The sequence below is a fragment of the Notolabrus celidotus genome, chromosome 18 (genome assembly GCF_009762535.1).
Source record: "Notolabrus celidotus isolate fNotCel1 chromosome 18, fNotCel1.pri, whole genome shotgun sequence".
NCBI lineage: Eukaryota > Metazoa > Chordata > Actinopteri > Labriformes > Labridae > Notolabrus > Notolabrus celidotus.
This window is the reverse complement of record NC_048289.1, coordinates 21,021,519-21,047,039: the sequence shown is the minus strand read 5'-3', so window position 1 is coordinate 21,047,039 and position 25,521 is coordinate 21,021,519. Positions and strand designations below refer to the sequence as shown.

Here is a 25,521-nt window from a genome sequence, read left to right as displayed (position 1 = left end):
CCCTAATCCTAACCCTAACCCTAACCCTAATCCTAACCCTAATCCTTACCCTAACCCTAACCCTAATCCTTACCCTAAACCTAACTCTGACCCTAAACCTAACCCTAACCCTTACCCTAACCCTAATCCTTACCCTAAACCTAACCCTGACCCTAACCCTAATCCTTACCCTAAACCTAACTCTGACCCTAAACCTAACCCTAACCCTTACCCTAACCCTAATCCTTACCCTAAACCTAACCCTGACCCTAAACCTAATCATAACCCTAATCCTTACCCTAATCCTAACCCTAATCATAACCCTAACCCTAAACCAAACCCTAACCCTAATCACAACCCCTGGTTCTGTTTTGTGGATATGTTTGCAGTTTTTTGTTAAATTGTACAGTAAAAAAGTTTGATTAAAATACTAAACAAAGGTAAGTTGTTTTGTAACAGAACAAATACACAAAATTAGGCAATTATAAGTCTTCTAATAAAAAGTCACTTTTTTTTTATCACATTTAGAGGAAAATTTGTGATCTTCTTCACATTTAATTTTGTTGTGAAATATATATTAAGTTCAAATACTTGTTAAATACAAATGCTAAATATAGATCTAAAAGCAAGATATAAATCTAAATGTTAAATCTAAATCTAAATGTTACATATAAATCTAAATGTTAAATATAAAAATAAATGTTAAATATAAATATAAATGTTAAATATAAATATAAATGTTAAATGTAAATCTAAATGTTAAATATAAATATAACTGCTAAATATAAATACAAATGCTAAATATAAATATAAATGCTAAATATAAATATAAATGTTAAATATAAATCTAAATATTAAATATAAATCGAAATGTTAAATATAAATCGAAATATTAAATCTAAATGTAAATCTAAATATTAATTATAAATCTAAATGTTAAATATAAATATAACTGCTAAATATAAATACAAATGCTAAATTCAAATCTAAATATAAATCTAAATGTTAAATATAAATCTAAATGTTAAATGTAAATCTGAATATTAAATATAAATCTAAATGTTAAATATAAATATAAATATTAAATATAAATCGAAATGTTAAATATAAATATAACTGCTAAATATAAATATAATTGTTAAATATAAATCTAAATGCTAAATATAAATCTAAATATTAAAATTAAATATAAATATAAATGTTAAATATAAATATACATTTTAAATATAAATATAAATGTTAAATATAAATATAACTGCTAAATATAAATATAAATGTTAAATATAATTCTAAATGCTAAATATAAATATAAATGTTAAATGTTGCTCTGCGATCCTAAATATTTAGCTGATATGCAGATTCACAGAAATACCTAAATAAAAGCTTCAAAAAGCGATGCGGACATAGCAATAGCAACTTAGCTTGTCTGTACCATAGACTGGATCAGTTCTGTCTCTGAGCGTTGAGAAATCTCTTTATGGCCTCCAAAGCTGCATTTAAAACATTTACAGCGGGCAGTCCGGCTATAACCCGTAGGAGTCAGTCCTGACAGACTATAGTTAGGATATCTGTATCGCTTTATGAAGCTCTTATTTTGGTACTTTCGCTACATGGTAGTGTGAATTTGTATTGGGCGCTGTTAGTACCAAAATCAGAGCTAAATTGGAGCTAAATGTGGAGAAATGTTGCTGGTATTTTCGGTGTGCACAACTTTACAAACGGCGCCCCATAGTCACCCATCTGTTTCTGAAGCACTGTTTTGAGTCAGCTGTGCCTCTCATGATGGAATATCCTAATCCAAATATCTTTGAAATTGCCCTGTTATGAAAAAATTCACCCCCAGTACAATGTGCAGATGGAGAAAAGAGCTATCCAGACTACACTCGTTTTTTGAACCAGGCTATAAACATGTTCATTTCTGCTGTAAAGATCGTCTTGTTTGAATTGGTGTGCATGTGGTTTCCGGTACTTCCAGAGCCAGCCTCAAGCGGATCCTCGATGAACTGCAGTTTTTAACACTTCCACATTGGCTTAGATTCTTGCAGCCAGAGGATGCCACTTGGGTAAAGTATGAAATTTTAGATTACTTCATCTTTCGACTCCCTTTTTAAAGTGTCGTGACCCTAAACCTCTGCATTAGAACAAAACTGAGACTCATCTCTGGGATGTGAAATGTTTTCTTGAACTGTATGAAAGTGCATTTGCTCCACTATTTCCTTCTGCCATTCCTTTTCTATTTAGCAATACGCCCTTCCTCCATGTTATAAGTCCAAATTTCCTGCAAATATCTAGAGACTAATTCAGCCAGAACAGTGAAGGCCTTTTTTCTCAACACTGTGTCACGATGAAGCCTGAGCTTCGCCTCGTTCATCATTCAAACAGCAGATGCTCTGACAGCGTCTGGCCTCATTCTTCACACAATCAAGATTAAATGCTTCCTGCTGGCTGTCCAGACTTAACTGCGCCTGCAGGGGCAGCTGGATCATCTGTTTCACTTCTTAAAGACCTGCCGTGACAGCTCACAGGAAATAGACTCAAACGAAAGACTCTGAAATGAAAGCCAGGTCCAGATTGAAGAAGTGTTTAAATTAGTAGAGGAAGTTATTTCCTGTCTAACACATTTTTAAACATGCAGCTTGTTCCTCTTCTTGGCATGAATCCTGGAGTATTGAGCAACATTTGAATCATTTTAAAGAAAGACAAAAACAGAAAAAAAGAAGAGACACAAGTGTTAATGGAATTACGAGTGTATTGAAAATATTGGGAATTTTATTTCAGAATAGAGTACAGTTGAGATTTGACATAATCATTCAGAGTGACAACCTTTTGGATCCTCCTCACTGCTGGGAAAAATGTAGATTTTGGCGCTCTATGCTGCAGGAGTTGTTTGCATGGCTTGTGATACATATTGTCGGGTTTGTCTGGTGCTTTAAGACTCTCATGACAGCACCTTTGATGCCGAGATGGGGTGAAGCTAGTTGGCACATCCATCAGGTGTTCTCTTTGCTATTAAAATCTGTGGATTGAACATTTTGCACCAGGAGTTGTGTTTGTATTCGACACCTGTTCTCCTCTGTTTGCATTTACAGATCTCGTATGTTATCATGCTACCATTTGCCTAAAATTAAAAGTTCCACCTGGTGCTACAGCCTGTAAACATGGACATCGCTCTGTTTTGTTTTTGTCTTAACTGAGAAGACATGTAGAAAGATCAGGAATGGATGCAAGTCATAAGGCATTTGGTTGTTTCCTGACTCTTAGGGGGGGGGGGGGGGGAAACAAACAGGTGCTTTTAGTTTGTTACGAGACTGTTGGCCAAATATTAGAGTAGGGGAAATCAGGTCCAGGTTTTTTAGTCAATGAGGAAAAAAAAGAAATAAATACATAAATAAGATAATATAGGCATTCGGCACACCAGAAGTGAACATAAACATTGATGCACCTGAATTTTTTTGCAGTGACAATCAGCGTTTTAGAACATCAAAGGGAAACCAGACCCCGTCTCAGGAAAGCGACGCAGCTCCACAGCACGTTACAAAAATAGACTGCCATAAGAGTCACCGAAGAAACACCTCACTATGACACCTACTACAGAATATCATCATGCATGGGCGGCGTGTTGTTTTTTTTGTTTTGTTTATATAACGCCAGAACTGTCATGTGACCGGCTGCTACGTCCCACCAATCAGATCTCTGCTGCTTGCACGTTACAGGGGCGGGGAAAAAGAAAAAGATAGAAAGAGTCTGAAAGAGGAAAGCAAAGCAACTGATGCCACAATGTTAAAAAACTTCCACGATGATGTTAACTGAAGAAGCAATATCGACTAAGTGTGCTCTGTTGAGATGCTTGTAAATGTGTCGCCGATTGGCACGCTCTTAGCACTACGTTAAAGTCATTAAAAAGACGATGAAACATCACATGGTTTCAAGTTAAAATCACATCTTGTCTCTTTAGATGGCAGTTTTTTATTTCAAAGATAAGTGTGTCCCTTCATTTGCTTTAAGAAAAATCACATTTGTTTCAATTTGCTGCAGAAGAAAAACCGAGTACGCGCTGCAACTTTGTCAATGTAGATAAAAGGAGATGGTCTGGGTTCCCTTGCTCTTCAAAATGTGCCCTATATCATTAAAGCCAGCAACTTTGTCTTCACTAAACAAAAATGTTTCCCTTTTTTTTCTCAGCTCGTCAAGTTCTCCAAATTTCTATCAGAGCTGTAAAAGGTTGCTGTAAACTGCAGTAAAGGCAACAGTCTCCAATCAGTATTGTTCCTTATCAGTTGTAACTCCACATTTCTGTGTCTACTTTGATTAATAATTCAGTAATACTTACATAAAAATGATCGGCTACCATGACTTGCATGAAGACAGCAGAAACAGAATGAAGTTAACTTTTCAGAAATGGATCTACTTCAAATCTAAAACATCTTTGCAACACTTTGGCCTGTCGGAACAGTAGAAACCCAGGCCAAGAGCTTTGCAAAAAAAAATGTTGGGTTGTTATCCATCTCGGACAATTTGTGTAGTTACAGCTACAAAAACCACAAAAACAAGCAAAATGTGGTCGAGGCCCTAATGAAGCTGACTTGTTTCCTCAGAGGATGAAGAATGTAGAGCTGTCAAAGGACTGTGAAGCTTCTTCTTTTTTTGCCGTTGTATCTTCCTCGAAGCTGAACACAGTTTCGAAGATCTTAGCCACTCCGGGGGCTTCCGTCTCCCGTGCGCTGTATCCGGGCCTGGACTACCTCGTTGGACACCCTCTTGCGGTCTTTAGCCAGGCCAAAGAAGCACATGAAGTCGATGAAACAAGTGGTGAGGTTCAACTTGCAGCCGAACTCGCTGGTGGCGTAGTCGTACGGGAAGGAGTGGTGGTAGTTGTGGAATCCCTCGCCTGTGGGGTACAAGAGAGTCGTCAAGAAATGGAGATTAAAACGTGACACAGGAAACCTTTCAAGCTTGCTGCTAACTATTCGTAGATTGTTCGAATAGTTTCCTGCTCCCCCCTGCAGACATAAGGAGAGGAAGATCCATTTCATGACTGTGCAAAGTAGATAGATATGATATACATGTGGTGTGGATATGATCTAGATATCGGTCAGTTGAGGCAGATGGCTGTCTAACATGAGTCTGGTTCTGCTCGAGGTTTCTGCCTGTTAAAAGGAAGTTTGTCCTTGCCCCTGTAACTTCCTAAATGCTGCAAAGTGCTCTGCCAATGGTGGATTAAGATGAGATAAGACTGAGATAAGACTGTAAAACATGAGTCTGGTTCTGCTTGAGGTTAAAGGAAGTTTGTCCTTGCTGCTGTAACTTGCTAATTGCTGCAAAGTGCTCTGCTAATGGTGGATTACGATGAGATAAGACTGAGATAAGACTGTCTAACATGAGTCTGGTTCTGCTCAAGGTTTCTGCCTGTTAAAAAGCAGGTTTTCCTTGCTGCTGTAACTTGCTAATTGCTTCAAAGTGCTCTGCTCATGGTGAGGTGAGATAATATTTGATAGACGATGCTGACTGGACTTACAAAAGAGGTTGGGCTGTATTGATAATCCACATTTCAAAGTATTTGACAGATGTTGGACTTTTGATTTTCAATAATGTCATGGCAGAAGAAGAACTAGCTATTAATTTATTCTCTGTTGTGGCTTTTAACACTGACTAACAGGTTTGCCCATCAGATAACAAGAGTTTAGGCCACCATTTATGAGGAGTTCAAATCAGAGTTGATGGCAAATGTGGAAGCCTTCATTTCCCTGGTGTGTGCGGCGTCACTGAAAGGGAAAGCTAAGTTCTCTTGTGCACAAATCTGTACTGATCAGAAGCATCTCAAGCAGTCGCAGCATTGGCCTTGGTCTACGGCTGTTTACTGTTGTGCTCATTTTCATGGCTGATAATGTAAGTCAGCAAAATACATTCTGTACATTACATTCTCTGCACTAATTTTTTTTTAAGATGAGATATTCTGACTTCAAAAAGTTGCTAGTTGCACAAACTATGTCACAATAGAAGACAAAACATGGTGCAGTTAGCATTTGCAGCATCCTAAAAATAAAAAAGGTGAGGGGAAGGGGTGGGTTTCAGACTTATTGCTCAAGTGAGACAGAGATAAGTCTAAGAAACTGGCGTACACTTTCTTAAATGAAGTTCGTACAACGCAAGTTCAGGAACAGGACCACGTCTCAAGAACCAAATCTAATCACCTGCAGCTCATTATCTCTTTCAACTTTGCAATTATCAGCATCCCTGTATATAAACCTGGCAAACTCATTCTCTCTAGTTCCTTTCCAGTTCTCGCTACCCTCCCCCAGGCTTCATAACTCTCTAGCCAATGGGAGATATGCTGACAGACACCTGAATTACTTGTTTTATGGGATTTTTATGATTTTTTCTGCAAGACACCTGAATTTCCCTTCAGGGAGTAATGAAGTACATTCTATTGTATTCTATCCCTTCTACTGCTCTCTCCCTCTCCTTCCTCTCAATACAGGAACCAGAAGGGGTTATAGAACCAGAGGCGTGTCGAGACGGGTCCCCACCGTGAGACTCGACGCTCTACTCCAGACTATTCAAATACTTCGACCCCTACTCATCCCTACTTAGCTCGACCCCTACTCATCCCTACTTACTTCGACCCCTACTCATCCCTACTTACTTCGACCCCTACTCATCCCTACTTACTTCGACCCCTACTCATCCCTACTTACTTCGACCCCTACTCATCCCTCCTTACCTCGACCCCTACTCATCCCTACTTACTTTGACCCCTACTTAACCCTACTTACCTGGACCCCTACTCATCCCTCCTTACCTCGACCCCTACTCATCCCTACTTACCTCGACCCCTACTCATCCCTCCTTACTTCGACCCCTACACATACCTACTTACCTCGACCCCTACTCATCCCTACTTACCTCGACCCCTACACATGCCTACTTACTTTGACCCCTACTTATCCCTACTTACTTCGACCCCTACTCATCCCTACTTACCTCGACCCCTACACATCCCTGCTTACTTCGACCCCTACTCATCCCTACTTACCTCGACCCCTTCTCATTACTACTTACGTGGACCCCTACTCATCCCTACTTACTTCGACCCCTACTCATCCCTCCTTACCTCGACCCCTACACATACCTACTTACCTCGACCCCTACTCATCCCTACTTACCTCGACCCCTACTTATCCCTACTTACTTCGACCCCTACTCATCCCTACTTACCTCGACCCCTACACATCCCTGCTTACTTCAACCCCTACTCATCCCTACTTACCTGGACCCCTTCTCATTACTACTTACCTGGACCCCTACTCATCCCTACTTACTTTGACCCCTACTCAATCCTACTTACCTGGACCCCTACTCTTCCCTCCTTACCTCAACTCTTAAACTTACTTAATTAAATTATTAAAACCATACTATTGCGTGGTTTTGTTTGTTGATGTTCAATGATGTGGTTTTATTTACGTACTACAGCAGGTCTTGCTGCAAATATAATTATAACAAACAAGGGCACGGTCTTGTTAGTGAATGTTCTGATAAAGTTCTGCAAGGATCAATTGTTCACTTGAACCAATACAACTGGATTCGTGAGAATTGACTCTTGATACCTTTTGCAGTCACATGTAGGTGACAGGTGCATCAATCAGCCAATAGCAGTTTAGCACTTAAGTTTAAAAAGAAAAAAAGAAGTCTCTCTTTATTTCGGAATTTCTAACCCTCTTCATGCTAAATTAACCACTTTTGGGTAAGTGCCAAACATATGACAAAATACTGCTTCTATGAGTTATGAGTCTCTTAAGTTCCTGCCATAATTATCTTCTTATCTCAACAGGTTCCAGAGTTTGTCATACCTATAGCGCTGAACGTGACAAACTTGTTCTCCCGGGGGTTGATGTTCTTGTCGTAGGGTCTGTTCCCCCACATGTGAGCGGCACTGTTGACCAGCCAGGTGGCATTCAGCACCAAGGTGTACCTCAGCAGAGCCGGGACAAAATAGGCCACCCACAGAGACTCCCCCCACAGGTACCAAGGCACGAACATGGGGATGAAGAAGCACATGAGCAGCACAGACGGCTTGTAGTACCTAAAGTGGGTGGAGAGGGGAGAGAGAGAGCCGAGTTGTTTACTCAGCGCCACACAAATGGCAGTATTGTCCGATCCTGGGTTGCTCACTTCTCTTCACATGACTGTTTGCACACAGAGCCAACATGGATGACATGACATGTAAGTAACTGCCAGCCTGTTTAACAGGAATGACTCATGCAACCGCCCCTATATAGACACAACTCTGCAGCAGCTGAGTGCAAACTGAAGAAGGTGGGTCAGTTTCTGTTTAGCTTATTTGTATTTGATGTTATTAGAAAATTAAACTCCTGCATGCTTAGTGTCCTCACCTCCAGCCAAAGCCATAAAGTGCATTTTATTTAAGATCAGACCTTCCCAGGGTTATATTTGGCTCTGAAAGTGTAAAATCAATAACTCACTGACACCACTTACTTCCTTTGGAACATTACAACTTTGTCATTCAGCAGGTCTTTGAGCTCCAGCTTGCGCCCCTTCTCGATGACGTCGGGGTGTTTGCGCACGAGCAGCCAGCCAATGTGGGCGAAGAAGAAGCCCCGCACAGCGTTGTGAGGGTCGGCGTCAGTCTCTGAGAATTTGTGGTGAACCCTGTGGTCTCGAGCCCATTCGAAGATATCATTCTGCAGGGGTTCAAGCAAAGATGGAGATTACACTCGCTGCACCTGCACTTGCACTGTGGCACTTAGACAGGGATGAAAACAGCTATTATCACAGACAGGGGTGTTGTTTGTGTGTCATTTCTTTTAGGCACCTGAAACGCCATGGAGTTAGCGACACCGAGAAAGATCTTTAGAGGTAATGTGGCCTTGTAGGATCTGTGACTCCACAGGCGGTGAGCTCCTGCAGTGACTCCTAAAGCACTTATCAAAAAACAAAGGACAGCTGTGGAGAGAAACAAATCAACAAATTATTTTTACTCCTTTCTTCAACACTGATTGTGTACACTGCAAGTTTGTGCATCAGTTCTTAAAAAGCAACCCCCTTCCCCAAGAGTAAATATTAAAAATGTCACTTTAAATGCATCACACGAGCTTTCTACACAACACAACTATCTGAAAATCCTTAACCTCCACATTTCGTTTCGGTTTGTCGTCTACTTATTTCACAAGAGATTAAATGACCATGAACAAAGCAATACATGTTATATGGGATTGTGATACACTCTGGGTAATGTAATTATTATGTTACGTCAGATAATGAATGAATGGACGGATGGATAAAACCATTTGGTGATTGGATGCATGAGACTGGGATCATTTAAATCAGCTCCAGAGTGCAGCCTTTGTCGTTTTGATTCATGAAAAATACATATCCCAATGAAAAAATGTGAATCAGGATGAAATATGCATTTAAAAGAAAATGATTGGATTTGTGAATTTGTCAGTTTAACTAAATCAAAAACATGCCAAGTGATCTAGCTGGTTAAAAAGTGCAACATGTTTTCAAGAGAAGCATGCCCTGTCAAATGTACGACTTTATATGCATGCTGTGACATGAAATCTGTGCTGATGATATAATCCCAGCGCATGCAGGATACTGGGTAGGATCATGCACAGACACATGCATGTGACTGGGCTGGGTTACTGACATAACTACGGTGGTCCTGAAGTGCAAATCACAAAGGCAATTCAGAAAACACTACAGAAAATCAGAAAACTCTACGACAAATCCGGGTCAAAGGATAGACCAGTCCAATCAGTGACGAGTCATGTCCCCCGAAGGAACCTACTTCTTCCGGTTTGGTTAATGCCGTAGTGTTTTCTGAATTGCCAGAATGTTTTCTGAATTGTCATTGTGTTTTCTGATTTGTATTTTCTGAATCACCGCAGCGCTTTCTGATTTGTATTTTCTGAATTGCCGTAGCGTTTTCTGAATTGCTGTAATGTTTTTTGGAATATCGTAATGTTTTCTGAATTGTCGTACTGTTTTCTGATTTGTATTTTCTGATTTGCCATTGTATTTTCTGAATCACAGTTTTTTTTTCTGATTTGCTGTAGTGTTTTCTGAATTTCCAGTGTTTTCTGATTTGTCGTAGTGTTTTCTGATTTGCTGTTGTGTTTCTGAATTGCTGTAGTGTTTTCTGAATCACCATAGTGTTTTTTTCTGATTTGACGTAGTTTTTTCTGAATTGCTGTAGTTTTTCCTGAATTGCCGTAGTGTTTTCTGATTTGCTGTTGTGTTTCCTGAATTGCTGTAGTGTCTTTTGAATCACCATAGTGTTTTTTTCTGATTTGACGTAGTTTTTTCTGAATTGCTGTAGTTTTTTCTGATTTGCTGTAGTGTTTTCTGATTTGCCGTTGTGTTTTCTGATTTGCCGTAGGGTTTTCTGAATTACTGTAGTGATTTCTGATTTGCTGTAGTGTTTGCCAAATTGCTGTTATGTTTTCTGATATGCCGAATTGCCGTAATGTTTTCTGATTTGCCGTAATGTTTTCTGAATTGCCGTTGTGTCTTCTGAATTGCCGTCGCGTCTTCTGAATTGTGGTTTCTGAATTGTTTTTTCTGAATTGCTGTAGTGTTCTCTTAATTGCTGTAGTGTTTTCTGAATTGCTGTAGTGTTTTCTGAATTGCTGTAGTGTTTTCTTGATTTCTGTAGTGTTTTCTTAATTGCCATAATGTTTTACAATTTGCCGTAGTTCTTTTTAAAGTTATGGTATTGCCACTGTGTTTTCTGATTTGCTATAATGTTTTCTGTATTGCCGTTCTGATTTGCACTCCAGGGCCACATAACAGCTGTGATTTATGCTAATTCTATATATAATCCACTTCAGATAGACTGCAACAATCCTCATCATCACTTTTTGCAGAATCGATGTTAACAGGTAGGATTCATACTTACACCAAAGCAAGGTCATAGGAGATGCTGAAGGGACTAGGAGCAAGGCGTACATGGCACCTATATGCAATAAAGTCATCATTATGACATTTCTCCATACGATGTTGCTGGGAGGTTTGGGGCCTTCCTTCTCTTTGTATGTGTGATCAAACACGTCTTCTCTGGTGGCCTCCGGAGGAACGTTCCCGTTGCTGGGCTTGTGCTGCTGCTGCTTCTTCTCAAACGCCTCCGCCTCCGTCATGGTGGCTCCAGAGGTTTGGTGATGCTCTAGGCGGCAAACAAGAGAGAAATCCATCACGTCGATGTTCCCAGGATGCGGATAAAAACACCTTCACGCAGATGATATGTAACAAGCTAAGCTAGCTGGTGAGGCAGAAGAGAATTGGTCATGTAACGATGATGCTGACTTCTAGCTGACACACGACATTTACCGGGTTGCGTAACACTCATATTACACCTGTAGCACTCATAAAAATGAAACACAAAACTCACCACGGGGCTAGCAGAAGAGGAGAGAGGATTATTTGTTGGTGATAAACCGAGATTCTTCCAAAAAGTACAGTAACCCAGAAAAGGGAGAGTGATAGTCAGATCTGCAGCGGACGAATCATTAAGAGCCGGAGCTGGAGGTGAAACTGACCAATCAGAGCCCGGATGCCGCCTGAAGCTCGGCTTCTGATTGGCTGTCGGTTCATCTGCTGTTCACCTTTTATTCATTCTCCTGCCAGATGTATATTTACCTCCCCTGGAGAGGCTCTGCTGCTGTCTAGACTTGCATTGAATTAACCCGCACTCATGTTTCCATTCACGCGTGGGTTGGAACGGATCACGAGTTGTTAGAATTTAAAAATTATGAATCTGGGACTAAATAACTTACTGTACTCTAAAAAAAAAAAAAAAATCCAGCAGCGGCAGAGGGGGAGGACCATAGGACCCCCTGCCCGCCCCACGCAGAAAAAATAAATGGAGTGGGCTCTGGGACGTCATCAAAATCCCACAAAATCCTCAAAAATGGAGAAAAAAAACCCTTCATATTAGAACATTTATCTGAATATTCAACGATTATTACTAAAGCCAATTAAAAAAGAGGTCATGAATTTGCATGAATGTCAGATTTGGGGATGTCAGTGAGAAACCTGTTTTACATATACTGCATATAACACACATACTGTGCAATAACGTGCAATACACTGTGCAATACACTGTGCAATATCCCTGCCACTTCAACATGCTGTATACAATACCTTCATTCACAGTGCTTTTGTAGCGAACTGTAACTATTCTGCGTTTCTGTATATACCTATTATTATTCAAAATTATATTATTTTATTCGCATTTATATCTTATTTTATTCCTTCTTTCTATTAATATTTTGACTTTTTCATACTGTGTATAAGAGCATTCTGTAACAACTGAATTTCCCCCTGGATAAACAAAGTATTTCTGATTCTGATTTAATTAGAACTAATGAATGCCAATACTAAAACTACTACTTCTTTAACTTTTCCTAATTTTAATTATAATGATGATGATGGTGATGATGATGTTGAAGAAGAAGAAGAAGAAGAAGAAGAAGAAGAAGAAGAAGAAGAAGAAGAAGAAGAAGAAGAAGAAACTTAATGTGTTTGTTCTTTTCTTTTTTGTATTTCTTTTTTTCTAAAGAAAGAAACTTAAGACTTTATTTTTCCAGAGGGCTTTCTCCTAGTTTTTATAAAATAGATTAGAATAGAATGATCTTTATTAATCCCTGAAGGGAAATTTTAGTAACTACACGTATACTGCATTTTAATTAGAACTTATGAATACCAATACTAAAACTTCTACTTCTTCAACATCTACTACTTATAATAATAGTAATAAAAATAATAATAATAATGACGATGATGATGAAGAAGAAGAAACCTAATGTTTTTGGTCATTTCATTTTTGTCTTTCTTTTTTCTAAAGAAAGAAACTCAGATAAGATTAGAAAACTTGAATGCCTCCAAGAGGCAATTTGTGGTACAGTACAGCTTAAAAAACACAACAACATGAAAGGTACAGCAGACTCACACAACAAAATGATCCAAACAACCTATAGTAGCTGTTTCAACCCATCATAGCTATTTCCTTTTCCAGGGGGCTTTCTCCTAGTTTTATAGAATAGAATAGAATAGAATAGAATAGAATAGAATAGAATAGAATAGAATAGAATAGAATAGAATGTACTTTTTTTATCCCCTAAGGAGGGAATTCAGGTGTCTGGCAGATAAAATGATAAAAATCTCATAAAACAAGTAATTCAGGTGTCTGGCAGATAAAATGATAAAAATCACATAAAACAAGTAATTCAGGTGTCTGTCAGCTCATCTCCTATTGGCTAGAGAGTTATGAAGCCTAATGGCTGCAGGGATGAATGGTTTTCTGTATCTCTCAGTCCTGCAGTGCAGAGAGATGAGCTGTCCACTTCCGCTGTTTCTCTGGTCCGCAAAGAAGTTGTGAAGTGGATTATCTGTTTAATTTAGAATGCCCTCTAGCTACTTCTGTGTGCATCTCTCCACCACTGCCCCCATTGAGTCCAACCTGGTTCCAATCACGGTGCCAGCTTTTTTCATTTCATTTATCTGAGCATTCAACGATTATTACTGAAGCCAATTAAAAAAGAGGTCATGAAGTTTTATGAATGTTAGATTTGGAGATGACAGCGAGAAACTTATTTTAGCAACTACACATATACTGCATATACCCCCCCCCCCCCTCCTCCCTCGATGGACAGACAGATCGATAGATCTTTTTTTCTTATGTAAATACAAAATGACACATATATGACATGATCTGTGTGTGGTCAAGAAGGTCAAGGATATGGATGACCAGATGGATGAAGGCAGGGAGAAATATTGGTGCCTGGTGGAGTGGGTGCCTGCTGTGTCCCTTTAATGGATTAACAATATATTTAATAGAAAGACTCAACTCAATTTGCACAAAAATATTCCTGTTAGACAAAGTTGTGCTGAAGAGAGAAATAGGCTTTAGATGAGTTCAGGACTTACAGTATTTCTAAAGTGCTAAAACACTAAACCCTATTGTCTGAACCAAATTCTGCCTGAACCCAGGTATTGAATCAGTCACTCTTTTGGCAAAACCATAAGCACTTTTCACCTGTTAGACAAAACTGGCAAACACATTCTCAATCACTAAAACACATGTTGGACTGTGATAGACTTGTGTTGCATAATGGTAAGCACAGGTAGCAAAAGTTCAGCACATTTGAAGCACAGGTGTCACAGCTTAAACACAACCACTCAAAACTGATCATACTTGTGGCTAATGATGTGAGGAAACCAATATAAGCCTGGATCCGGCACGCCAGGGTTTTTTACCCCGTTGCCTGGCCAGGGAAAATGTGGCTTGTGATGTGGATGAAGTCCTGTGGCCCAATCCAGCACGTAGACCTAATGCTGTGGCTGAATGATTGAAGATACTGTAAGCACTTCAGTTTGATTTTGTGGATAACACTGTAATGTTCTTCTCATTTTTATATTATTTTTACTGTATACAGGTGCTACATTCAAAGAGGATTTTTTTTGTGCAAAATTAATTTAGCCTACTGTGAACAATAAACATTATTGCTACAGCTTCATGTCTTGAGCATTGTGTTTTGAACCTTTTTATGTAGTGTGTAATGACTGCTCAGTATTGTTTTTAATTTTGATTGACTTGGGGTATGATCTGACAACATTGTTTGCTTTTGCAGGAAGAGTCAGAGGTTTGGTGAATGTAGTTTGAAAGTTAGGTTTTGTGCTTATAGTGTTGAGAAAAGCATGGTGGATGTCAAGAAATGTGTTTTAGCAATTGAGAAATACTGTAAAATAAAGAGGGTTGAGAGGTCCATGATCGACCTACATTTAAAAACAGTAGATTTGTCTCCATCTAACGGATAACTGAGGCAGCACAGTAAGATAATACTGTTCTCATTTCATGCAGACATGGTTAACCTTTCTTGCACATCAGGTCTCTAGACACGGGTGTCAAAAACGTTCAGATACAAGTCTAATTCATCACCACTTAAATCCCAGTACATGCAGCGTCCGCATGACGTCATCGGCGTGCGACTTTATTTACTTGTGGTCCAGTTCGCCGCTGCCCCGCTGCAATGGAAGTAAACAGGGACGAAGCGGAGCGTTGCATTGACATTGCAACTGCGGCGTTGACCGGCGGCCACCCGGATAAGGCTCAGAGGTTCCTGGAGAAGGCGCAGAGACTGTTTCCCACCGAGAAAGCAAAGGGTGAGTTAAGATGGCCGAGCTGGGGGAGACGGGCGCCTTCGCCCGGGGAGGTGCGCAGCATCATCACCGGCCAGCAGCATCACCTGCATCCCGGATGAGCTCTGCAGCGCATTGAGCAAGGGCCTGTGATAGCATGGAGGCTAGCTGTCTGTCAGTTTGTCAGAATGTGTCATTTTGAGACAAATTAAGCTCAGTGTAGAGCTGGAGTTGCTGTGTTTTTGAATATTCTTAAAGGATGCATCTAACAGATGGTGCTGTTACGACTGACAGCTAAACCTAGAGAGTCAGCTACTAATGGAGCAAGAGAAGAAAATGGGCACTAGGGCTGCTGGATGACCAAGATCCAAGAAATCCCCATTAACCACAGATTTAATACATTTACAATAAGTGATACAATACTGCAACAATACATTACACAGCATTTCAAGATACTGAGAAGTGAGATGTATACATAAAGATACAATCATGTGGCTTTAATTAAAGACATATCCCCTCAATTGTGAAAGAAAAGGGGGTCCTTGTATAAAACATAATAGGAGGATGGATGACTTCATATGAGATGTCATTTTTTCATGTGTGAGTGTTTTGTTATTTGTTTTCTGCTGGGGAAGCAGTATAAAACACAAGGATGCAAGGCGACTGGACAAACTAGTGAAAAGAGCTGGCACTGTGATTGGATCCAGGCTGGACTCACTGGGGGCTGTGGTGGACAGATGCACACAGAAGAAGCTAGAGGCCATTCTAAATTACACACATCATCCACTTCACAGCTTCTTTGTGGACCAGAAAAACAGCAGCAGTTTTTTGAATATTCTTAAAGAATGCTTCTAACAGATGTTGCTGTTACAACTGACAGCTAAACCTAGAGAGTCAGCTGCTAATGGAGCAAGAGGAGAGACTGCTTGATGACCAAGATCCAAGAAAGCCACATAAACCACATATTTAATACATTTATAATAAGTGATACAATACTGCAACAGTACATAACACAGCATTTTAAGATACTGAGGAGTGAGAGTTATATAGAATAGAATAGAATGTATGTAAATTCAGGTGTCTGGCAGATAAGAAATATAAAAATCACATAAAACAAGTAAATCAGGTGTCTGTCACCTCATCTCCCATTGGCTAGAGAGTTACGAAGCCTAATGGCTGCAGGGATGAATGATTTTCTGTATCTCTCAGTCCTGCAGTGCAGAGAGATGAGCTGTCCGCAGCTGCTGTTTCTCTGGTCCACAAAGAAATTGTGAAGTGGATTATCTGTGTGATTTAGAATGGCCTCTAGCTTCTTCTGTGTGCATCTCTCCACCACAGGAGATATCTTTACACATAAATATAAAATAATGTGGCTTTAATTACATATATATTACATATATACATATGACATATTCCCTCAATTGTGAAAGAAATGGGAGTCCTTGTATAAAACATAATAGGATGGATGGATGACTTCATATGAGATATCATTTTTTTCATGTCTAAGTGTTTTGTTATTTGTTTTCCGCTATTTATTTGTTTAATAATAAGAAAAAAATGAAAATATCTGAGGAAATTGAATTCACCTCTCATCTGTCCACATTATTAACATATAGGATAAGAATTCCAAGCTTGAACTGTCCTGTGTTGTCTGATGTTATGGTCTTTGTGTAGTTTTAATATTTTACAGTGATGTCGTCTTACTTGAAGTAGCTGGTACTTGATACAGAACCCGCCAGGCTAACATTCATATCCCTCCTAGCACTTCTGGAGCTAATAGCAAAGAATGGATTCACACCCAGACAAGGCGGTCACTCAGACTTCAACGGGGTCCCCAGGCCTCGAATGCAACATCAGCCAACCAGTAATAATACCAGACCTGAAGAGAAGGCTTCAGAGACATCAAAACCCTACACAGCTGATCAGCTAGATGCTGTGAGGAGGTAAAGCTGATAATAATGTAAACCCTGCTTTTCATAAGAATACTGTACAGTCTTGACTTACATTCAACACCTTGTACTGAGGATTCTGTCCTCTTCACAGGATAAAACAATGCAAAGACTTCTATGAAATTCTCGGGGTCCAGGCTGACGCTCCTGAAGATGAACTCAAAAGATCGTACAGAAAACTCGCTTTGAAATTCCATCCGGATAAAAACCACGCTCCAGGTGCTACAGAGGCTTTTAAAGGTGAGTCAACGATCTGAATCATAACAGGCTGTTGAAGAAGGTTTGAAGGTGTCTTTTTAAATCCTTCATCATAATTTCTCTTTTTTTTTAAACAGCTATTGGAAATGCGTATGCTGTTCTGAGTAATGCAAACAAAAGAAAACAGTACGATCAGTGTGGAGAAGAGAGGAGGCATCCTTCAGGCCCAGACAATGAAAACTTTGAGCCGGACATTTCACCTGAAGACCTCTTTAATATGTTCTTTGGTGGAGGTTACCCAACAAGTTAGTGTTCATGTTTTTTTATGCCATGCCTGTAAAATGAATTGTTTGTAAAAGCTAATTTCAGTCTCTTAAGTTCTACACACATGTGCTTCATTGATATAGGTAATGCTAATGTGTTTCCCAATGGGCGGATGCGTCAGCCAAGGCGGGAGAGAAGAGAGCGGCCGCGAGATGTAAGTCTGATGTGATTATGAAAGCTCTTGCAGACTGCAGATGTGCACATAATGTAATGTGTTTGTCAAACAGCAGGGGGCGACATTGAGCCATCTGTGGTTTCTGTTTTGGGTGCATGCAGCAGTACTGAAGTGTCTTTCCTTTGCAGGGAGGCCTGGCTCTCTTTGTGCAGATCATGCCAATCCTCATCCTGGTTATTGTGTCAGCACTCAGTCAGATCATGGTGAACAGCCCCCCCTACAGCCTCAGCTACAGACCGTAAGTGTGAACAATGCTGTGGGTGCCTTCCTCACAGGGATTATAAACGATGAAACAAACTGCTCTGCAACAATTTAGTAAACTTTACTGAGGCAAAATGTATAGTGAGCGGATAGTGATGCAAAACAGACTAGCGACAGGGTGAGACAAGAAGTAGAGGTCTTGTCTGTGGCTATCAATTTAATATACAAACAAGCTGATACCAAGTATCGAGCTGAAGATGATTTTATTGATTCAAAATGATTTATCTATGCCGATTCCACAGTTGGTAGCTCTTACATGGCAATTTTATCCTTATAAGCCTACTAGCAGATCAAATAAACATTAAATGAAAAAACAATATGCACAGTGCAGTTACAGCAGTAAATACTGGATCATTGAACCCCTGGCTGGTGTGCACATTTAAACACATGAATCCAAGAGCCGTTTATTGAATGTCCAGGAAGGGGAATTGAACACTGGATGGATGAATTGTTGACATTGACATCTGTATCTGAAAAAAACAAACAAGCACAGGGCTGAACGTACATAATTTATGCATCACTCAAATAAAAAATGAGCATTAGCAGGGTTCTCTTCAGCTCCTGTTGTCCAAATCCAATTTAGATGAAGCCAAAAACATCACCTCTCTTTCTTTAAACAAGGCATTTACTCACAAGTATCAGTGTGAAAGAGGAGTACCAACTTCTGTCCACCAAACGATTATTTTTTGGGGGCACTTTTGCCTGCGTTATTCAGAAAGGGCAGCTGAAGAGGGACAGGAAATGCTGCCACTCCCGGCCTCTGTATATGGGGCGCGTGCCTAAACCATTAAGCCAAGGGCGCTTCTTCACAACCTAACCTGTCCTTTAACACATAAAAGGTTTTCTTCAAAGTGAAAACACACAAATGAAACATAGTGATGCATTATCTGACTGTTTAACTGAAAGATATACGGCTAATGAATCAGCTATATGAACAAACTCACAGCAGCGTGGTGCTAGCATGTTCTGAGACAAAGAGAAGAGAAATGACCACACCTGATCCTTCTCATCTTCAACTCCTCCTCCCTACTCTGCCGAGAGAGTGAGGAGACCCCACCCACTGCTGTCTCATTCAAAACTTCAGGCTGGTGACTTTTAACATTTAACTTAACATTTTATACACATTCAAGTCTTTTCATCAGCGTTTTTATTATAGTGTCAGCATTCTTAAGAGATGCAGAAAATGACGTTCCTCTCTTACTCTTTCTTCTCCTCTTTGTGTGTAACAACCTTTGCAGTTTCCTCCTCTTGTCTCCTTTCTTCTGCTGATGCATGGTCAGTTATTAATCATGAATCTTGAGCTAAGTGCTCAACTCCCATGACCCTTTGCTGCATGTCTTCCCCCACTCTCTGCTCGCCACGTTTCCTGTCTCTCTTCAGCTGACCTATATACTAAAGGCAAAAACACCCTAAGATTACTTGTTTATCGATGGTATTGGAACCCAAGGTTTTGACCAATCAGAGTCCAATATTTACCACAGCTGGGTGATAAATAACAAAGACAGGTAATAGGACTTTATGGTTAATAATGAGCCCTTAAGACAGCCTTAGCTTGTGTAACAGACCCAATCAGTGTTTGCAAAGATTACTGGCTCCATGGTCGCTGTCCGTACTGTCCGCCTGTTTGTGTTTCAGATACACTTGTGTACTTTCTGCGCCTCAATCAGCCATGAGTCACATTACAGAGACAGACGGTGCCAGAGCCGTCATCCTCGCACTTGCACATGCGGTCACCTGATATCTCTCCCCCTCACTCGGTCCTATCTCCACGCAGGTCAGCGGGTTACACGCAGAAGAGGCTGACTGAGAACCTGAAGGTGCCATATTATGTGGGGGAGCAGATCTCCAGGGAGTTGACGGGAGGGAATCTGAAGAATTTGGAGAGGACGGTTGAGGATGATTATATTTCCAACCTGCGTAATAACTGCTGGAAGGAGAAACAGCAAAGTATGTTTGGCAGGGGAAGGAGTGTGTTTCTGCATGTGACATGCCAAGATGTAAATGAGCTTTAGGCTCACTCTGGTATGATGAATCAAATGATAGCATTTCTGTTCACTATCACACATGGTCCCTTTATAAATAAAACACATTGCACTGCCAGTTTTCAGAGATGTTTCATCCCACATGGGTAATGACGTCTGTTATGATTTGTCTCTGTCCGACAGAAGAGGGCATGCTCTACAGAGCTCGCTATTTCGGTGACACCGATCTGTATCAGAGAGCTCAGAGGGCCCGCACACCGAGCTGCGCCAAGCTGTCAGAGATCACAGCTTCACTACATGGATGAGGCTACTTTCATCATCAAAAAGCAAGTTCTCCAGAGATGTTTTTCCTCATTTCTGGGCACATTTATGCCATTTCTTTTTGTCTTACTATTACACAAACGTGTCTTTTGTTTTCTCCTCTTTTTCTGCAGGTTTCCAGAATCAACACAAAAGATAACCGGCTGTAAATAAATGAGCTTTAAGTATCAGGAAACTGAAGACGAATCAACAAGTAACTCGAACAAACCAGCAACGATCTGCATCAAAATGACCACATGAACTGGTTGAAACCATTTCAGTGGAATCCTAGTCTGTGAAATGAAAACATGAAGTTATTTTAGTGTTTGAAAAAAAAAAAGGAAAAGCCACTTTAAATAAGCTTGTCCTGCTGACGAGATAAAGGGGTTTTGGACTACCTCCAAGCCCCAGTTGTGACTGAGAGCCATGATGAAGCAGGCGGGGGGCCTCTTCATCGTTTTTTTTTTTTCTGCAAACGCAGCAAGAAACCAGAGCGTAGATACAGTCGCACAGATGTTATTTATGTCGTAGCTGTTTAGAAACCACAACGAATGCTTCCTCTTTCTTTTCATGCCGTTAGATCAGCAGAGGAGACAAGTCCAAGGGAGAGTTGCTGTTTTTGCTTCAAATGCACATTCTGAAACTATGCAGGAATAATGTGAAACCTCTGATGAATATACACTTGTGTATTTGTTTGACACTTTACAACTTATTTGTCTTCTGCTGCTGCTGCTGTGTGTGAGAGACAATATTTAGGAAATGTCCCTTTACACTTAGCCTCTTTTAACTGTATTAATTATAGAACCGTGTAGAATTTATTTGTGTTCATTCACAATCAAAGCTAAGAGAAGAAATAGACGTAGTTACCCCACAAGGTGGGACTGTAAGAGTTCTGGTTTCACAACCAAATGTCTAATGAATGACTGATGGAATGAGCATTTTTGTCACACTTATTGTATGCCATTTATTTAACGACTTATTTATTTAAAAGAAAATATGTTATCAGACTAAGAAAATAATCCAACCCTTGCTCACTTTTTCCACCCTGTTTTTACTCCCAGATGAAATAAAATATGGATGCTTGAAAGTGTTGGACGTGATTCATTGCTCTGAGCAGAGCAGGCACAGAAAGCAGAGACAACGCTTATTCAGCACATTGGAAAGTCTGCCGGCTAGCTCATATGAGGAATGGGAACTAGAACCATGGCTCTCTGCACGTTCACGTTTAGGGGGGGGAACGTGCAACATGTGCTTGTTAGGAACTGCAGAGTCACCACAAATAGTTTCAGCTGTTTTTTGGCAGATGTTTACAGCTCTGCTTTCTATTTTTGTTCACATCATTTTTTTGTTTTCTGCAGTTTTTAAACATGTGCCCGATAAAGCTGATAAGGGTAGTCCGTTAGACTCAATAGAGATACTGCAAAAGATTATCAGTGACTCCAACAGACAGTGTAATAAAGATCTGTCATACTGTATATGTGGTCATAGATTTCGCATGATTGAACACTTTTATTATTTTACCCTTAATTTCCGGCTGTGAAACAAACAATGGATGAAACTGTTCCAACATGTTGCGAGGAATAAGTCACCAGAAATCAGAACTGTTGAAAAAAATAATTTATTTGCATCATGAAAGTACAAAAACAGTGCAATGATATGAGTATTTGAATGTCAAATAAATAAAGTTGAATGCAAACAGGTCCACACATGTACAAGCTAAAGTTACATCTGAACTATTTAGCTGCAGCTTGCACACAAACTGCACAAGGCAAGCAGTGGTAGGCCTTTACTCTTGGGTTCAAGCAGTCACTAAAGGTCCCTAATGGTATGCTTGATGTACAATTCATCAACTGGTGAACATTACAATTAATTGCCACTTATAAAAAATAATAATAACACAATGGTCTTCAATGAATATAACCAAATAGCTAGCTGCCGTTTATATTGTTTCAATAGAAACTGAGGTACGCACTTTAATGCTTGCGAAATGCCTATTCAGCACATATATCAGAATGGTTACACATTTCAAATTTCAACCATCAGTACTGTAGAGTGTGTTGGAGCAACACCAGCTCCAGGTACCATGAACTTTATCTCCCTTACAATAGGAACAATAGGCTGTACCATGACAGAGTCCTTCCTCACGCTGCAGAAGGCATCATATACATGTCATTACAGTATTAAGGCCCTTCAGTGAGCTCATTTTAAAAGGCGCAGACAATCAAACATTACAATCCCATATATCTCTTAACACTCCTCAATGAGCAGTTCCTCAGAACAATACAGTTTCTTCTTGATCACACGGAAACCAGTGCTAAGTTTGATCGCTTGTCTCACTACTGGAGTGGAAGGAGACTTTGCGCTAAAGAGTCCTTGGATCTTTGGCCACAATCCGCCTGATTCTAGCCTCAACACCAGAGTCAGCTGAAACGTAGGGACAAGGTATGGGTCCACAGATAGCTGCGCCATACTCTCACACACGGCCCCTTGTTCAACACACAGGTCAATGAGAGCCCCTCTCAGGCCGCAGGGCTCGCTAGCTGCCAGGTGAAGGAGCTCCTGTCCGATGTGCTCCAGAAGTTTCTCAGGAATGAGGAGTTTTGTGCATCGTAAGGCGCAGTCGGAGTCTTTGGCCTCTCTCAGGCTTCGTGCTATGAGGTCCACTACTTCTTTCAGGATGGTCTCCTCCATTGGGTCATAGAAGAGGTCTTCATTACAGGGGAAATGGTCATTTGAGTCATCTGAGCCTGTTGAAAATAAACAGAGGGTTAGATACAGAATTCTGCACAAAAATGAAATCTAATTCACCTTTAAATAAGTGATTTCATTATTATTTTTTATTATTATTTTCACCGTTATTATTTAAATCATTGCTTTAACATACATCTTATTTATTCATTTATTGTACTCATCTGATCTTGTTAACCCTACCTTATTTTTAACTTTTCTTTCCACTATTACTTATCTTATTAATTTCACTGTATTTATTTTATTTTATTTTTAAGTACTTTATTTATAATCCTGCCTTTTATAATTTTCCCATTGCTGTTGTTTTCTGTCTCATGTTTTTATGTATGAAAGGTGCTATATAAATAAAGTTAAGTTGAGTTGAGTGGATTTAAAGGTCTGTGGGTTGTTTACCTGATTCTGAGAGATCACTCCTGCTGCCATTGTTGGACCCAGACTCTATGCTGCTGTTTCCTGGTGTGCTGAAATCGGTCAATCTTTGCACCAGCTTGCTCCAGGACAGCCTCCTTGGACTGCTGTCCACTGGAGATGGAGGTGAGCTGCCTATGTCAGTGGTTGCAGAAAGAGTAGGCATGTTTGTCTTCTTTGCAGTATTCTATTGTGTTAGCTGCTTTTTGTTGTCAGCTGTTTGTGGAAAAAAAGCAGAAACAAAATTATAAGCTTTACAAGGCAGAAGTTAAAACATTAAACATCATTGATAAGTAGTGAGCAAATAAAGTATGAAGAATCAGGAATGAATACACAGGGTAAGCTAGGAGCAAGAACATCTTTGTTTAAAGGTAGTAGCTCTTTAACTCCTTAGATTAGAGACAAAGCAAGCAAAAAACACGAATGTAATATACTTACAGTTTATTTCAAAACGACGCCTTTTTAATTCCGTTGTCGTGAGTTTCAAATTGTCATCCGACTGCTTTATTGTCTGCAAAAACAACTACCTAGAAACTTCTGTCCCTAACCCTTCCTCCGTCTGATACCAGCTGCCAGGCAGTGCAGTCAGCTCCGCAACAATGCTTATATACGGGCTGTTAAGGCCACGCCCACCCGTCTCCAGCCAGCCAATCAAAAAGAGAGGCACGCCATCTGCGCTGTATCTTGCCTGGTAACATGCCAGCAGAGAAGAAAGAAAAACAGGAGAAGGAGAAGAAGGGGGGTTGAAAGGGGGGATGAATAACAGACTCCAGTGTTATGGAAATGTACAGGGACATGCCTGGGCTTGCAAAAAAGTCATATTGTTTTTTATTTACCTTATATTTTTCATCAGTGTACATACATTGCTTTACTGTAAAAGCATCCAGTGTGTATTCACAGCAGATAAATCCACCTGCAAGTCCATGCAGGCTGAGCTCTGCTGGTTCAGTGTTGCAGTGCACAATTACGTCACCTGTTTTGCTCAAGCATTACATCAGAATTTTTCATCTGCCACACAGAGATCCAAACATCAGCTCATCAACAGCAGCAGATGAAAAAAGACAATGCAGGATGCATGAGAAAATGTAAAAAAAAACATGTTTCTTATGCATGTTTTTCACTGTATTTGCCCTCAGATGGAACAATGCAGGACAATGAGGATGCACCAAAAATAGTTGCTGACACTCTTCTATCATTCTATCTATTAAGCATTTACTGAATAATACAATTTCCTTCTGGTGCTTGCAAAAATCTTTCAGGCCTAGGAAAGTGCATGGTGCATTGAGCACTCTCAAATAACAGTTACTTCGTCATGCAATGATTTGTGGTCGTCGCCCACATTGAAAAAATCAAATCAAACATGCCAATACAAATAAAACTGGCAATGCAAAGTAGAACTTGGTACTGCTGTGGGTCATTTTGTGCGTGACATTCTGAGTGTTTGCACAAAAAAAAGTTTTTGGACAGGTGCCAGATGTGTACAGCGTTACTACACGTGAGTGGGATGGACTGTACTTCATATCAGGAAATGAAAGACATCAGCACGTGTCATTGGCACAGCATGTACTGAAGGAGATGTTGTGAATCAAGAGTCCTACGCACAAAGTTTTAGAAGGGGGAGGGACTGCTCTCTATTTTCATATGCAAATAATTGATTGAAGGCCTACAACAGCCCTTCTTCAGACTTTTCAGAACTCGGAGTGAACATCTTGTAAAGTGGATTCCTAGAAAGTGTAGAGCAGAAAGAACTTTTGACTCCCCCTAAAAAAAAGGAAATTCAAGCTCGAACTAGGGGTGTGTCTTGTCGTGTCTAGGGCCGTCCTTTAGGTTTTAATACTCAGAACAGTACATTCTGTACAGTCCCACCCCTCATTTGTTTGAAAACACAGCAACTGAGGAAAACATCCAAGCTCTGCACACTTCCTGGCTGTTAACACAGGAGAGGCAGACAGAGGCGCAGCTATGAGTTGAGCAATGTCACAGAAAAAAAAACCTTCTGACTTTTAAGAACAGCTGAAGCTGAGTAAACAAAGTTTACTTA

General features: G+C 40.0%; 3 protein-coding genes across 3 annotated transcripts; 1 reads left to right on the top strand and 2 right to left on the bottom strand.

The window, feature by feature from the left end:
• Positions 1-2,710: 2,710 nt before the first annotated feature.
• scd (stearoyl-CoA desaturase (delta-9-desaturase)) lies at positions 2,711-11,531 on the bottom strand. Its single transcript, XM_034708591.1, has 6 exons — positions 11,387-11,531; positions 10,898-11,161; positions 8,810-8,940; positions 8,473-8,678; positions 7,827-8,059; positions 2,711-4,867 (listed from the first exon to the last, which is right to left on the bottom strand). The coding sequence occupies exons 2-6, from the start codon at positions 11,133-11,135 to the stop codon at positions 4,668-4,670; spliced, it is 1,008 nt and encodes a 335-aa protein (XP_034564482.1). The 5' UTR covers positions 11,136-11,161; positions 11,387-11,531; the 3' UTR covers positions 2,711-4,667.
• Positions 11,532-14,808: 3,277 nt separating this feature from the next.
• Positions 14,809-21,411, top strand: dnajb12b (DnaJ heat shock protein family (Hsp40) member B12b). The gene is made up of 9 exons (XM_034708389.1): positions 14,809-15,159; positions 16,898-17,078; positions 17,179-17,324; positions 17,420-17,587; positions 17,690-17,760; positions 17,910-18,019; positions 19,817-19,989; positions 20,208-20,350; positions 20,459-21,411. The coding sequence occupies exons 1-8, from the start codon at positions 15,027-15,029 to the stop codon at positions 20,327-20,329; spliced, it is 1,104 nt and encodes a 367-aa protein (XP_034564280.1). The 5' UTR covers positions 14,809-15,026; the 3' UTR covers positions 20,330-20,350; positions 20,459-21,411.
• A 515-nt stretch (positions 21,412-21,926) lies between these two features.
• On the bottom strand, positions 21,927-24,074 carry ddit4 (DNA-damage-inducible transcript 4). Its single transcript, XM_034708390.1, has 3 exons — positions 23,919-24,074; positions 23,466-23,696; positions 21,927-23,071 (listed from the first exon to the last, which is right to left on the bottom strand). The coding sequence occupies exons 2-3, from the start codon at positions 23,644-23,646 to the stop codon at positions 22,572-22,574; spliced, it is 681 nt and encodes a 226-aa protein (XP_034564281.1). The 5' UTR covers positions 23,647-23,696; positions 23,919-24,074; the 3' UTR covers positions 21,927-22,571.
• Between the last annotated feature and the right edge of the window lie 1,447 nt (positions 24,075-25,521).